A 15,234-nucleotide genomic window follows, 5' to 3' on the forward strand; every position below is an offset into this window, starting at 1 on the left:
CTCGAGCTCAGTGAGGTTGGATGGAGAGCATTTGTGAACAGCAGTTTTCAGTTCTTTCCACAGATTCTCGATTGGATTCAGGTCTGGACTTTGACTTGGCCATTCTAACACCTGGATATGTTTATTTTGGAACCATTCCATTGTAGATTTTGCTTTATGTTTTGGATCATTGTCTTGTTGGAAGACAAATCTCCGTCCCAGTCTCAGGTCTTTTACAGACATCAATTTTAACCATCTTCCCTGTCCCTGCTGAAGAAAAGCAGGCCCAAACCATGATGCTGCCACCACCATGTTTGACAGTGGGGATGGTGTGTTCAGTGTGATGAGCTGTGTTGCTTTTACGCCAAACATAACGTTTTGCATTGTTGCCAAAAAGTTCAATTTTGGTTTCATCTGACCAGAGCACCTTCTTCCACATGTTTGGTGTGTCTCCCAGGTGGCTTGTGGCAAACTTTAACCGACACTTTTTATGGATATCTTTAAGAAATGGTTTTCTTCTTGCCACTCTTCCATAAAGGCCAGATTTGTGCAATATACGACTGATTGTTGTCCTATGGACAGAGTCTCCCACCTCAGCTGTAGATCTCTGCAGTTCATCCAGAGTGATCATGGGCCTCTTGGCTGCATCTCTGATCAGTCTTCTCCTTGTATGAGCTGAAAGTTTAGAGGGGCGGCCAGGTCTTGGTAGATTTGCAGTGGTCTGATACTCCTTCCATTTCAATATTATCGCTTGCACAGTGCTCCTTGAGATGTTTAAAGGGAAATATTGGGAAATATTTTTGTATCCAAATCTGGCTTTAAACTTCTTCACAACAGTATCTCGGACCTGCCTGGTGTGTTCCTTGTTCTTCATGATGCTCTCTGCGCTTTTAACGGACCTCTGAGACTATCACAGGGCAGGTGCATTTATACGGAGACTTGATTACACACAGGTGGATTGTATTTATCATCATTAGTCATTTAGGTCAACATTGGATCATTCAGAGATCCTCACTGAACTTCTGGAGAGAGTTTGCTGCACTGAAAGTAAAGGGGCTGAATAATTTTGCACGCCCAATTTTTCAGTTTTTGATTTGTTAAAAAAGTTTGAAATATCCAATAAATGTCGTTCCACTTAATGATTGTGTCCCACTTGTTGTTGATTCTTCACAAAAAAATACAGTTTTATATCTTTATGTTTGAAGCCTGAAATGTGGCAAAAGGTTGCAAAGTTCAAGGGGGCCGAATACTTTCGCAAGGCACTGTATGTACCCTCAAATTAAAGCTGCACTTTAACCTAGTAGTCATTGTATAATTTCAAAAATTATGTGCTGGAGTACAGAGCCAAAACAACAACAAAAAATGTCACTGTCCCAATACTTTTGGAGCTCGGTGTAGACATGGTTTTAAAAAGGTAACCTTAGTGGTAATATTTCATTCAATACAGGCAAATGCTTAACTTTGTGATCAAAACTGTAATGTTTATATGAATTCTGAATATTTTCAGGGATACACAACACCCTGAAATATATGTAGACATCATTTTTTTGGAAGAATACTATATTTCCCTTGATGGAGTGGTGCTGGATGTAAAAAGGGCTCAACTTAACTAAATGACCCCACTCCCTCTAAAGTAATGGTATGTGCCATTCACCGGAAATGTATTGAACTGCACTAAAAACCGATAAAGGTCTAAAAGTGATGAAACCAAATCGGTAGTCTTTGTTTACAAGTGCCACTAGTATACAATCTACCGTAAACCCCACCACGTCGTGTTTGTAAAGTAAACCTGGCTCTGGTAAGGCAGACTTGAGTAGGCTAGTCCTTGTCGATGTCCTGCTTTCACTATCACTATTCACTATTCACTATCTACTAGGCTAGAAATTCATAACAGTTAAAGTAAAAGTTGTTGTAGTGTTTAATCAAGTACAGTTCATCGTTTTATCGGCAGTCAGATCTTACCTGCCCAACCCTATCTGTGTCTGTTACGCCCGCGTCCTGCGCACCTGGTTGGAGGAAGAACCGCTACTCGAGGGCGGCCTCGTGTGATCTTGGACCACAGCCATATTCATCCAAATAAAAATCGCATTTCACGCAGAGGCAATAAAGGCTATTTTATGACGGACATGCTTTAATTTAGGCTATTTATATACTGGGCCCACAGAGTCATGTTTACAAAATAGGCCTAAAGACAGAAATTAACATTAGTCTATTCTAATATTTTTGCAGACGAATTACTTTCGATTAAGAATAGTTTATTTTCCTCTGACGATATTGAACTATCTATAATGTATGTATCTTATGAGGAATTAGGATGGTAGTCTTGGTAGGATCTGTAGAGATACATTGCGCCTTTTCTGTAGGCCTGACGTGCCATGCTTAAATGCCCAGAGGATGGCGCATTTGTTCAGAAATGTGTAAAAAAGTTTTACCGCGGTACAAAATTTATACTGGACCCTGCCCCGGGCGCATGAATTGAGAAACTAGATACTATATAGAATGAGATACGAACACATCTAATCAGAGTTGTCCAGGAAGCGGTATTCGTCACATCGTAGTCTCCATGCCTCCACTACAATTTTTAAACAGGGATTAATTGACCCAAGCATCACAGACTGGCTGTTGCACGGATCTCCACCCTGCGTTTATCTGCTGAGAGAGACTTCAGTGAATTGTCTTATGTTGAGAGGAAACATTTATTGAGATTTCAGTTCATTGGCAAAACATGCACCCTTTTTAGATAACATTTTGAGATGTGCATCTGTAATACTTTGTAGTCAGAACGTCGACAAGGTGAGTGACAAACTTTTCGAAAAGTTGCATCAATTTCTGTCGTGTAATTGTGACACCTGTTCTATGAGTTATTTGAAAACATCAACAGAGTGAACCTGAAATGCATTTATACCCGCGGACCTTCTTACATTTATGTATGTCCATAGATACATTATTTTCAGTATTTTTGCATCATGACTTTGAAATTGCAAAAAAAGATAAACGAGACAATTCACCTGTAGCCTCTTCATAATGGCATCTGAATTAAATTATTGTGTGGACACGTTATTTTACACCTGTGCTCTGGTATCCAAAAAAATAACGGGTCTGTGTTTCTCGTTGACTTCATGCCAAGAAAATGCACATCCAAAACCATTGAACGTTTTTTGTTCTATATTTCTCCACTCATGGGTGAAATGTCTGCGCGTTTAATTAACTGGGAAATGGGTTAATTCCCCATGGACAGATGGACATGGGATGTCTCTATAAGGTTTCCGCTGATGTGAGACTTCTGAGCCCACATGTACTGCTGACCCAGTGCACTCTGCAGAGAGACGCCACTCAGCTGTGAGGTGCACCCGAGGACATTGGACATTTGAATTGTTTTCGCTCCTTTAGATTCCTTCACTATCCAAGTATGCTGGTTTTCAGTGCGTCTAATCTATTCAGACCTACCTGGCTGGCAGAGAGAAGGCAAATATTACAATGGCATAGTCATAGCCCACAGTGTGGCTTTTTGTCACAGTGATGGATGGAGAGCTCTGTCTTCTCCCTTTGCCTATAGGGACTTTATTTTTCATGATACATAATGACCTCGTGGAGATTGGACATGCTCAAGGGTTTGTTCCTGTATTTGAGGAGACATCACAAGGCGCACTCATTGCCAAGTAAAGCAATACCATGGAGGAGTTGTACTGTAGCTTCCGACCACAGAGGAAAAATACCGTGGTGGGAACCTATCAGTGCCCTGCCTCTGGGGAAAAACACACAGAGATGTGAATGAAGGCAGGATGGAAGGGGTGTACATTCTCATGTTAGCATACTGTACAGGTTTCCTAGCAGCCTGGTTCGGTAATGGCTGTCTGCCCTGTATCCAAAAATGTCAACTGACACTCCCTCTGCGTAATGAAAAAGGCCAGATTGAACTCTTTTTAATGACTTTGTTCAACAGTCCCACATCCGTCTCTGTATTCACTATCTATTCTCTATTACGGAGTTATTAATGACCTACTCCCCACCCACTAAAGTCCAAATGGCACTGTTTTCTCAGCCATAGCATACTGTACATGTACATGCACCTTTCTCCTAAATCTAGTGGATTATTATAATATTTTATTAGGTACTAGTTTATTTCCTGCTGCTACTTGTTCATAGGGGGAGGAGTCTATAGGTCTGCCTCTGCTGTGGCCCAGGAATGTGGGAGTGCTTCTCTCTCTCACAGCTGTTCAGATGGGAATGTTCGGCTCTCTCTCTCTCTCTCTCTCTCTCTCTCTCTCTCTCGCTCTCTCTCGCTCTCTCTCTCGCTCTCTCTCTGACTACAGTCTGATTTATGGCACTAGATGGCAGCACAGGAGGCTTTGAACCCTCTACATTCTTGTCATTGATTATTATAATTCAACCCATGCCCCTTGCTTTATGTTTTAGATTCTCTGCTGTTTGCTTTAGAGACAAAAGTTATGACCTTGGTGTTGTATTCCATGCTAAAAAGATAAGGTAATAGATTGGTAAGGATACTTGTAATAATATGTAGTAGTCTGAGAGACAGGTACAGTGCTCGACCGACGGCCCTACATCCACACTTCAACTTCAAGTTAATAACGAACGCTTTGACACTGACAGCCTGCCACATTAGTGAGACTTGAGATTGTTAGCCATGGCGTATAAGAGACAGATCACTCAGATCAATGTTGGAAACAAGAGTGGGGAGATATAGAGCTTGATAGAATGTAATAAGTCAGCTTTGTCCTGCCAGAGGTTTTACTGGAACATTTCATCTATTCATGCAATCTGGAGTGCATTCATTGCAAGTATTTTTTCTCTCCCCTAAAGCAAAGACAGTGACTTCATCCAAGTAGTTCATAATCAGAACAACAGGCAAAGGGGGGGAGGGGCATGGCAGTGGCACACTAAATCTAAAATAGGCCAGTAGAATAGAGCAGTGGTCTGGTCTCTTTAGTGCTCCTGAGCTGCTATGGACTGCCAGACCATTACAGCCTGATTGTAATAGCTGTTATTACACTGGAAGGTAGTGTGGTTAGTCTGGTGTCTGCTATTGTATGCCAAAGACAAGCATTTCTGAAGGAGATACATCATCTTGTCCAGAGGGGTTAGAATCAGCATGTCAAGATGATGAAGCTCACGTGCTTTACATTACATTTCGGCTGTGATTCTCTGTTCCATGAATGACTATGGAAGTACATGCATACACAGAGATTTTTATTGTTCTCTTGCATATTGCTTTGATTGCATGGAAATCATCTGTTTTGTCCACCCTACAGTTCCTGAATGGAGAATAAGGCCATGTACCTGAGTACATACGAAGAGAGGGAGAACGGATCCTTCTGTGAGGAGGGCTACGATGGCAGGAACCTATCAAAGCTGAACCTGTGTGAAGACGGTAAGAAGCAGTTTCCCTTATGTTCTGTATAAATACTTGCCCCTTGACCTTTCACACATGGGCCCACAGGCCCATGTATAATCACAGCATATTAGAATCTCTTTGAATTCTGCCATTGATGGAAGAATTCATTTAGTGCCTCCATATGTGAGGTGCTCATATTTCAGCTCATGAAGGGATGCAAGCAGAGTTCCTTTGACCCGACTTAGTCATGACCTTTTTAGAGGATATGCTTGTAACTGCAAAGATAAACATGGGAAATCTGACTCCTGTCCCCCAACCCTCCTGGGGACTGAAGAGTTCTCTCACCCAGCGAGCGGTGAAAAAACACTAAGTGCTGATAGAATGTTGTGTGTGTTAATGTGTGAGGGTTTCGGGCTTGGACAGGTGTAGCGGAGAAAATCTACTTTAGTGTTCTCAAGTTATGACCTCCGGCATGGCACGCTGGTGGGAAAGGCTTAACGAGCCTTACCAGTGAAATGGTTATAATTCTGTTGGCCTCTTCTTGCCCAAGTCAACTAGTTTGTCCCTAAACTTGCCAAGCATACACACTGTAAACACTGAAGGACATTGTTGCCATCACACCCCCTTTAAAAAAAGTTAGGCTGTATATGCAGCCACATACTGCCAATTTAACTTGTGGTCTTTGGTGTTGTGTCTAAACGTATTACAATTTCTGTCTTCATTTTGCAGGATTTTTTTAAAAGTCGAAGCTGTTCTGCTCCACTTCCTCTATAAATATTCAGTCGCGCTGCCTGATGTCAGCTTGTGTTTAGACTTTATTGACCCCTATGAATATCTAAGATAAGTAGATATTGTAAAGTACACTATATGTGGTAAATACTCAGGGTGTATGGTAGGATATATGATACACATGATGCCATGAAGTAAACACTTTAAAGCACCAGTGTTTTTCTGTGGAACATTTTTATTTACGCGTTTCTCTTCCACAGAAAAACTAGTGTGGTTTAGTTAGCAGGCAAATTTGACTGAAAAATGTCAAACGAGTCACCCTTTACATGACCAGCATGCATACCTTCCAAAATGGAAATGTATTTTATGTTTTCACTCTAACATTCAAAAAGGCACATTTCAACAAACAAATGCTTAGTATTTGTATCATTGAGGTCCACGTTTGCACGGCTCAAATATGCAAAGGCCTCAACATTTCTATACATTCCATATATTTCACTCGCTTAAACAGCCGTGTTTTTTTTATTTTGCCTTAAGAAAAGGTACTTTATCATGGAGCTCAGCCTAGTGGGATGTGATGTGAAGTGGGTCTTCTGCGAGGTTATTGTTCACACAGAATCCCTGCCTGTCTCCACTGACATGACATCACCAGTCTTAGTACAATTGAAACCGGGCTGCAGAGCAGGCACAAGGCTGTTTATGGAAAATAGGCTGAAGGCCTTGTCTTCTAAAGCAGGCTTCTCAGTGACTTCAGAGCTACATGTTCCACAGAGAGGAAGAGAAAGACCATAGAAGAACCATGTTTCAGGCTGTTTCTAAAAACAAGTCATTTTTTGTCTTGTGGCTGGGATAAGTTGCCAGGAGAACATAAAATCAAAGTGTGTAGTAATTTCCTCTCGGGTCTCTCTCAGGGCTTATGTCGCCTTGAAATAAGACAATGTGCTTCATGACCTAATAGCATAATACACTCTGGAATTGATACCAAATTCCTATTAGACTGAAATCTTCTTAGTATGACTAATGATGTCTTCTGTCACCATTTCTTGGGGGCCTATTTGACCAGCACTGAATGTTCCCTTGCTTGCTCAGTAATCCTTGCTTGCTCACACACATGTCGCACACACTTCCAACTGGAATGTCACGATGACAGTTTTATCAGAATGAATTCCCCTGAAACCGTTTGACCTGGACAGTGCAATAAGTGTTTAATGAATGTATATATTGCTCTGTATCTGGGTGGCAGCCCTGTGATGTATGGTGGTGCAACAGCGGCCAATAGGCCAAATGCCAGACTTGCAGACTTTGTTTTGACTCTCATGCTCACTACAATATCAGCCCAGTGGGGAATCAAGGCCTCCAAGTCGCTACGTCAGTACTAATAGAGCAATAACACAATCATTTGGGGGGATTTCTTTGCACTCATAAAGTTGTCCTATAGTATGAGAGATGCTCATATTGTATCTGACCGCAACAAGTCATTCAGTCTACGGTCAGGCATGCATTTTCATGTAGGACATTTTTATTACCTCATGACATGTTATCCTAATTTCATCCGACTTCTTTTATCCTCTACCCCTCACTTCAGACCTCACCTAAGAGCCTTTATGTTCGTCTTTGTCGTCCATTTCTAAAGAGATGTTTTCTTTTTCAGCCGGCTCTGCCAAGAGGAGAAGAAAGTCAGACAATTGCTGCAGCCACCTGAACTCCCTGTCTGCCATCAAGTATGCCATCGTGTCTCTATACATCCTGGTACTCCTGTGTATCCTTGGCCTCTGTTTAGCAGGTAAGTCAAATCACTTGAGTTACAAACGGGCTCTTTGTGAGTTTAAATTAACAACCACAGCGACCCTATCTGGGTAGTTAAAAAAAGATAAAATACTATATTGGACACTGTCAATGTTATTCTAGTTCCCAAGAGGTGAATGGTGGATGTTACAATAATATCCTTTACATATTTCCTTGTGGGATCAAATGTGATCGAAATCAATGATGTACACTGTCTGAAACAGGTATTCTGGTTGACTTGTGTTCAGATGTGTTCAGTTCTCAAGTTCTTCAAGTGAAATTCCAAATTGTTAGTACATCTGACTTCACTTGAGAACTCTGGTCTTCAGCCGTTTGCAACCAATGACATTAGATTAAGATTAAGATGAAGAATGAATTGGTAAATGTATGGGTACTGTGACATTAAAACAGTTAGTCTGTCTGAGGTAATACATAAGGATTATGCTTTGCAATTGTACTCCACTTTAAATTTAAGTAACTGTCTCATTCAGTATATGGAATAATGTAATTTGACACAGGCCTTTCCAACTCCTTCCATCAGGACCATAATAACTGAAGTTCTATAGGTTGAAACAGGCAACATTTACATTCCCTGTTTTGGAGGCAAAGGAGGGTCTGTCCCAGTACTAGATGGGTGTACCTAATAAACTGTCCACTGTGTGTATATTTATTGATTATGCAAATCCTATAAATTAAAAGGGCCAATTTTGGTGCAATTAATTATCTTAATTTGTCAGATGAAATTAAATTTCAACAAAATAATGTTGCAGGAATGCTAATCTTATCTTTTTCTAACAACGGCAACAATTTCAGAACAATCTGAGATGGTGGGTGTCATGGCTTGATGAGATGGTTCCGGAACGACTCTCCTGTCAAGCCGTGTCCAGAGCCTCTCCCCTCCTCCAGGCCTGAGTCTGTGTGTGTCTGTGGAAGAATGTCTATAATGTGACTTGTCAGGGTTAGAACCAATACTCTGGTGACCTGCAACGCTGATATGTCAGACGTGGGCAACACCTTGGTGCTTTACTTAGACAAGAGCAGCAGCACTAACAGAAAGGGGCTTGAACAGGGGAGTGATGTGAAGTCACTGTCTTGACAGGTCTTTCAAGACTAATGACCACTCTGGTGGGATGAATGCAAAACTGTGGAAAGTTTGAAGTTGGATTTATGTTAATGTATTTTGTTGTCGTTTACACCGATTTTGAATTATACCATTGTTGCCTAGATTGATTAACACTAGCTGTGACCCCACTCCCCGAGGGTGTCTCAGGAAGAGTGGGATCTGCAAAAAAACAAATTTCCAATTCCAACATGCGAATGAATTACACGCCTGTACATGTGTGAAATAGGACAAACATAAGCACCAGTTTTGTTTTAGCTTTTTGATTGATTTGGAAAAATCCAAAGCATCTGAAAAGAATGAGGCTCTTGGTAGCCATGGCTGACAAATGAATAATGTTTCACTGGTAGATACTAGGTCTGTAGCCCAGTGAAACCCTGCAGTGTTTCCCTGTAAATCACACCTCTGCATTATTCTTAAAGGGGGGCAGTTCCCGGACACAGACTTAAGTGTTTGGGTTGGTGAACAGCGGGAATCTGAATGGATAAACTCTGTGTAATCTCTATGTAATTTGAAGCAGGCCTTTCCAACTCCTTCCATCAGGACCATAATAACTGCAGTTCTATAGGTTGATACAGGCAAAGGCATTATTGGGACCGACATGCAATACCAGTGACATCATTTGAAAAGGAGCCTGAAAACTGTATGAGACAAACACTGTCATGTAGGTATTTAGTCATTTGTGGTTTAAATTTAAGCTAACTTAAAAACTAATCAAACAGAGCTTTCAGATAGTCCCTATAGAATGACATGTGGATCATTAGATGCTGAATGAGATTAACATAACATGAGGACCGCTGTGGAGGGGAAAATTACATAGTGATCCTGCCAAGTTTCCAGTGTGAACACGAACCAACACCCAGTGCACTTTTTAATCCACATTCATACATATACTTTGCGTTCATATGTGAATATTTATGACGTCTCCCTATATGACCTGGGCTTCAATCTCCGAGCCAGCACAAATATGCAGACCTGACATCTGAACCTTTAATCTATGCTTTTAGATAGATACTGTAAGAGAGAGGGGTCATATCACTCAATATTTCAGATGTACTCGTTGACCCATGCTGAGCGATTACATCTCTGTAAGGTCGGAGAAGGCACGGCAGGAATACAGAACTGAACCCTGTGGACTGTATCAGAGGATGCTCACACGCTTTCCGTAAACAACCTCTGTTGCTTTACCTCTGGCCACTGCACACTGACTGAGAATGGCTGTTGCAGCTGTTAAACAGTTGAACAGCTTACATACAGTACAATCAAATAAATCTGCTACTTAGTAGGATTAGCATAACTACATATTACTCGGGACATCACAGTAACTATCACCCTCCTCCTCAGGAATTGAGATGGAATGGAAGTGCCAAGGACAGTAAGGAGGGACATATGGAGAGAATGGAGAATTGGGATACTGTATAACAGTCTAAAATCTCAGGGTTCAGCTTGGCAGAGCAGTGAAGTAAACCTGAAGCACTTGTTCTATGGCTACTTGACCTTAGCACATGATGTTGAGAGTATATGAGAAGTGAGTGACCCAGCTATTATTTAGGTTCCAGTGGGGTCCTCCCTGATTAAGTCTGGCTCTCTCAGCTGCCTGAAAGTGTTCCAGTGAGTTTAACAACCTTTAGGATCCTTACTGTCTCTCATAGTTTTGATCCTCCATGTTTATGTGTAAAAGTAATGCACTTGTTCGACCAGTGTTTTTAGATGGGAAGGAACCGGTGCAGTCAAGAGGGAAAAGGCTGCAAAAAATAAATGAAATGCCAACCCAAAAACTGTATGTAGGATAAATGTGAAGGAGGATGTCACAGAGAGTTCATGCTTTCCTACTGTCAACAACTGAGCGTGAAGAGAGGCAGCTTCCTATTCCAGGTACATAACCAATGTGTCGTGTTAGAGTTGTTCTATTTCAATAGCTAAACAAATTGCAGCTGCTTTCAAAAATGTTTTTAACTTGGCTACATTAGTCTGTATAAATGGCCCCTATGAATCATAATCAAGTGCCTAGTTAAGCTTCAGGCATTGGGAGCTATTACCCCCTTACAGTGGGTTCATGTTTCAAAGCGTGAAAACACCAGGATTTGCTGGTAATAACTGCTCTTCCCAACCTTTTTCCTGCATAGTCCTGTTCCAAATGCCTACAAGTCATCTGGACAGTCTCTCTACATATGAAATAAACCACATGGACCTGTTCAGATCATCTATTGTTTTGAAGGCCGACTAGTTGCCTATTCCTTGATACGGTCATAACCCACTGCGCACAGGCATCAGTTCAATGTGTACTTTTGATTTACATTTGGTTGAGTTTTCAACCTAATGTGAATTCAAGGTGAAATCAATCAAAAATGTCACCATGTTATTGGATTTAGGTTAAAAGACGAAATGCACCTAAGTTGATGACTTTTTGCAAATCCAAGCAGTTCTCCACATTGATTCAATGTCATCACATCGATTGGTGGTTAAAGTCCTCTTCCTGTTTTGTTTACCTAGTTTCTTTCTGACAAGACATAAGTTATGTTCTCGAATTTGGCCAAACTACGTCGGTATTTTACCTCCTGTTTTGGGCTCGGTGTGTCAATGTATGTATGTTTCTTACAAGCTTAATTCAATTAAACAGTCACTTTTTTTTGTTACTTACCTCATTTAGCCAGCAGATTCCTGGTTTGAGAGAAACAGATTTTTTTGAAGCTGTAGGACAACGTTTTCCATAGGCCTGTCTGGCATACATTTGAAATATAAGAGATTTAAAAGAGCGTTGTTGGGCGTGTTTCAATGTTGTGCAAGCCCAGTTCCATCAACTAAACCTCATCCATCTGTGTAAATAGTTAAACAGAGGAGCACTGCTGAGAGAGAACATTCAACAGGAAAACCTTTCTGCTCTGTCATGAGTCATGACGGCCTCACCGTCACTTCTCCCCAGATGGTTATTAGTTGGAACGATGGTTACTTGATTTAGTTCTACAGGCTCAGCACCAGCTTAACATGCTCTGAGGCTACTTTATAAGGAACGCAGTCAGACCTGAGATGATATTGTTTTTTTTATGTCTAAGCAGTTTCGAGAGATCAAGATCAAGGCACCACTCGCTGTCCATGTTTTTATAGTCTTGGTAAAAACATATTGGTCCGTTCACTGATACCAGTGTCTAGTTATTTGCTTTTCTCAATCAGAGTTTTGCTATATTTAGGAGTCCCTATTCTTGGACCTTCCTCCCTGCTAGGCTGTCTGGATGGAGACTTACATCCTTCTGTTGAGAGGAAATGACCTTTTATAGATACAGGCATCTACAGTATTTTACTGTAGGCATACTTAGGCTATTAGGCTAAGACTTAGGCTATTGCTAATCATTGGCGTCCACAAACAATGTTTAGAAATGCCCTCCAACCCCTGTGTATTAATACATGTTATATGGCATGATTCTCTACCACAGGAACCATTTCCTGTATGCCTCTGTTTCCCCTATACATTTGAGTAATGTTCTCCATTTGAATGTACTGTATGGAACCAGTCAAACTTGTGCACATTTTTACTTATGGCTTTTATCCCGAATTGGATCGTTGGAAAAGTTGAGGGCTGCTGATTTTCCTTACAAGTTGCTGGTTAGCATAAATGACCATAATACTGTAGGTTTCTGCTATGAAAAATCAGACCTCCGATTTTGTTTTCCACTTAACTTGTTTTTTTATGACATGGCATTCCTTAGATGTTCTGCTTTTTGGGCTGGACCTCGACTCTGCATGGATGGTCAATTGAGCCGCTCCTCATAGCTCAAAGATAACCTCAGTAGTACTACCACACCCAACTCTATGGTGCAAAATCTTTCTAGGGTTTAATATTTAATTGGTTTTATATGTGATTTTGAAGTCATATGATTGTAAAAGAGCCGTGTGCTATTGAACTTCTCCTGCCTTGCCGAAGTCAATTTGGACCAATGAAACCATCTTCCTTGTCTTCGGTATGATGTTTGCAGGATATGGTCTGGACAGGGCGCTGGGGCTTTCTTGGCCCAGTTTGTGTAAAGCAGTAAAGCTTAGTCCCAAACCTCTCTGCTTACTCTCAACCACACTGCTGGCCAACATAACCACAAACTGACAGATTAAAGGAAGGTCTGTGGTCTGATGCCAACCTTGTGGCGTTTTCATTATCTGTGACCAACTAGAAAGGCACTACTCAGCCAAATTATTAGAAGTGTAGGACTTGGGCGAGGCAGGAGACATTCATATCCAGTCTGAGTTTTTGGGAAAATAATGAGAAGTTGAGCTTAACATAACCACAGACAAGTTTTTTATGGTGTCTGAAGTTATTTATGACCATATTTACACATTTCATATAACATGATACAAGATTTTAAAAAGCATGAATCTATAACACATGTCATGCCCAGTTCACCCATAGAGTAACTTTCTCCTCATAGCTGAAAGAGAACATCAATTGAACTGCCACACCCAACTCTGAAAAACTATTGGGTTTTCGTGCACATTTTTATGTGTTTACGTTTGATATTAGTGAGAAGTGAACTTTTATATGGGCTTCATAAGCATTCCGAAGAAGACAAAGATTTTCCGCAAACACGTGTAGCTTGGCAACAGAGTTAAAGCCCTGGCTGGAACCCTCTCTAGTTTCCAAGTGCCCCTTTTTGCCCCAGTTTCTGTCCATTCTTCTTTGGAAAAGCCCCTCTAATGAACTTCTGAGCTGACGTTCAGGCTCCTTTGTGCTGAACTCATTACAGACAAGGATGAACCCTTGGGTTCCTGTTGGATAAGTCCTGCTCCCTATAGGCTTACTAGGAAGTCATGAATGCTAAAAAGATGCCCATTCAGACAGAGAGCTAAACAGCATGTCAATTAACATTGTAGCCATAATTGGTCTGGCACGTTGCTGGACTGTGCACTTTGCAGTTCCTCACTGTTATAATGAGTTGTCCTCATGTGCTGAGTTCATTCCACGCAGAGAGCTTTGTCAGCTGTTCTATCAAAAACAGTCAGGGGTTAGTGACGAAAGGGCCGATAAGCTCTGACACAATATCTGGACTGGATGTTAATAATATCCTTTCATTAAAACGTTCTGTTGGGAATTGTTGATTTGAATCTTAGTTTTTCCTTGGCTGTCGGTGGTCCCTCCTAATCGACCGGGACAAAACCCCTTCATGTCAAGAGGTTAATAGGATATAAACTATTCCACTTTCAAGGACCTCAAGTTTTAGAAAAATTTACACCGGAAAACCAAAGCTCTGCCTGTCCAATAAACCAGCAGTGTCATTGATACAACTTTTCACAAATGATGACAGTGATTCTAGAAGTCTGCAGGAGAGGACTATAAATGTATATCACACTAAAATGTCACAGCAGGCTACAAAATGAAACCTCTAAATGTTTCTCTGTTTTACAAAGGGGTAATTAAGCACAAGAGATTCCGAGGCCTCATGCTGGGCTGTGTTTGTGTCTTGGCCGTCGTAGGGTTTCCAGCCTCAGTGATTATACTGCTGGGAAAACACACAATGTGTGATGGCTGCCATCAGGGGCTTGCATAGTTGTTACTTTCAAACAGTGTATGGGGAGTTGATGAGATGGCAAAGACAAATTAAACAAACGGTTGGAGAGCAAAAACCGAAGGGATTGTTTGTCTCATGTCCAAACCCCAGGTTATAGATAGTAAAGTTACATGAGGCTGGTATCGGTTTGTGTTGACTCTACAGTAAACCTCTGAGATCAACATCATGGGCTTCTTTTGTGGCTGTAAAAGTTGTTTTGCGGCATTCTTATAAAAATAGTGTTTAGTCTCGGGAAACGAACGTTTGAAGAGGGACATTTCATCTGTCTCATTACTTGGTTTACCAGTGTTGTTCAAAGTTGTTTGCCTCAATGCTTCTTCAAGGTACAGCATCTCATAAAACTGTAGTGTTGACAAACCTGCAGGCAATGATGTAGATAATGCCCTCCCTCCCTGAACGTCAGAAGCAGTAATGAATAGATGCAGAGATAAGCTCATATGAATTGAGAGAGAATACTGTCATATAAGTTTCCTTAGGCACAAGACATTTTCAATTTCCATAGTGAAAGCCCTCGGGAGAGAGCGAGAACAGGTGCTTTCTACCTCAGGGGCTTCAGGGAAAAGCTCCCCCTGTGGTCCTAGAATACATCACTTCAACCAGCCAACCCCCCTTTCAGCAGGACTTGGCTTTGATCCCTCTCACACCAGAGAAAGTGAAGCAGAATCAAACAAAAGCCTGGGTTCTATATTCCAGCAGCGAGGTTTCAGATAGCTGGT

General features: G+C 41.3%; 1 protein-coding gene across 3 annotated transcripts in view; it reads left to right on the plus strand.

Moving 5' to 3' along the window:
• Positions 1–2,368: 2,368 nt before the first annotated feature.
• LOC110522231 (scavenger receptor class A member 5) overlaps positions 2,369–15,234 on the plus strand; it is a 54,020-nt gene continuing 41,154 nt past the window's right edge. For 2 of the 3 annotated variants that reach the window (XM_021600448.3, XM_090232775.1), the window contains exons 1-3: positions 2,369–2,772; positions 5,250–5,368; positions 7,713–7,844. In XM_021600448.3, the coding sequence (XP_021456123.2) occupies positions 5,257–5,368; positions 7,713–7,844 (244 nt within the window). In that variant the 5' untranslated portion in view covers positions 2,369–2,772; positions 5,250–5,256. Of the gene's footprint in view, positions 2,773–4,849; positions 4,997–5,249; positions 5,369–7,712; positions 7,845–15,234 lie in introns of those variants that run through there. The other variant, XM_021600449.3, reaches the window with a different exon arrangement.

The sequence above is a fragment of the Oncorhynchus mykiss genome, chromosome 4, assembly GCF_057628025.1.
Source record: "Oncorhynchus mykiss isolate SJ-2025 chromosome 4, ASM5762802v1, whole genome shotgun sequence".
NCBI classification, from domain to species: domain Eukaryota; kingdom Metazoa; phylum Chordata; class Actinopteri; order Salmoniformes; family Salmonidae; genus Oncorhynchus; species Oncorhynchus mykiss.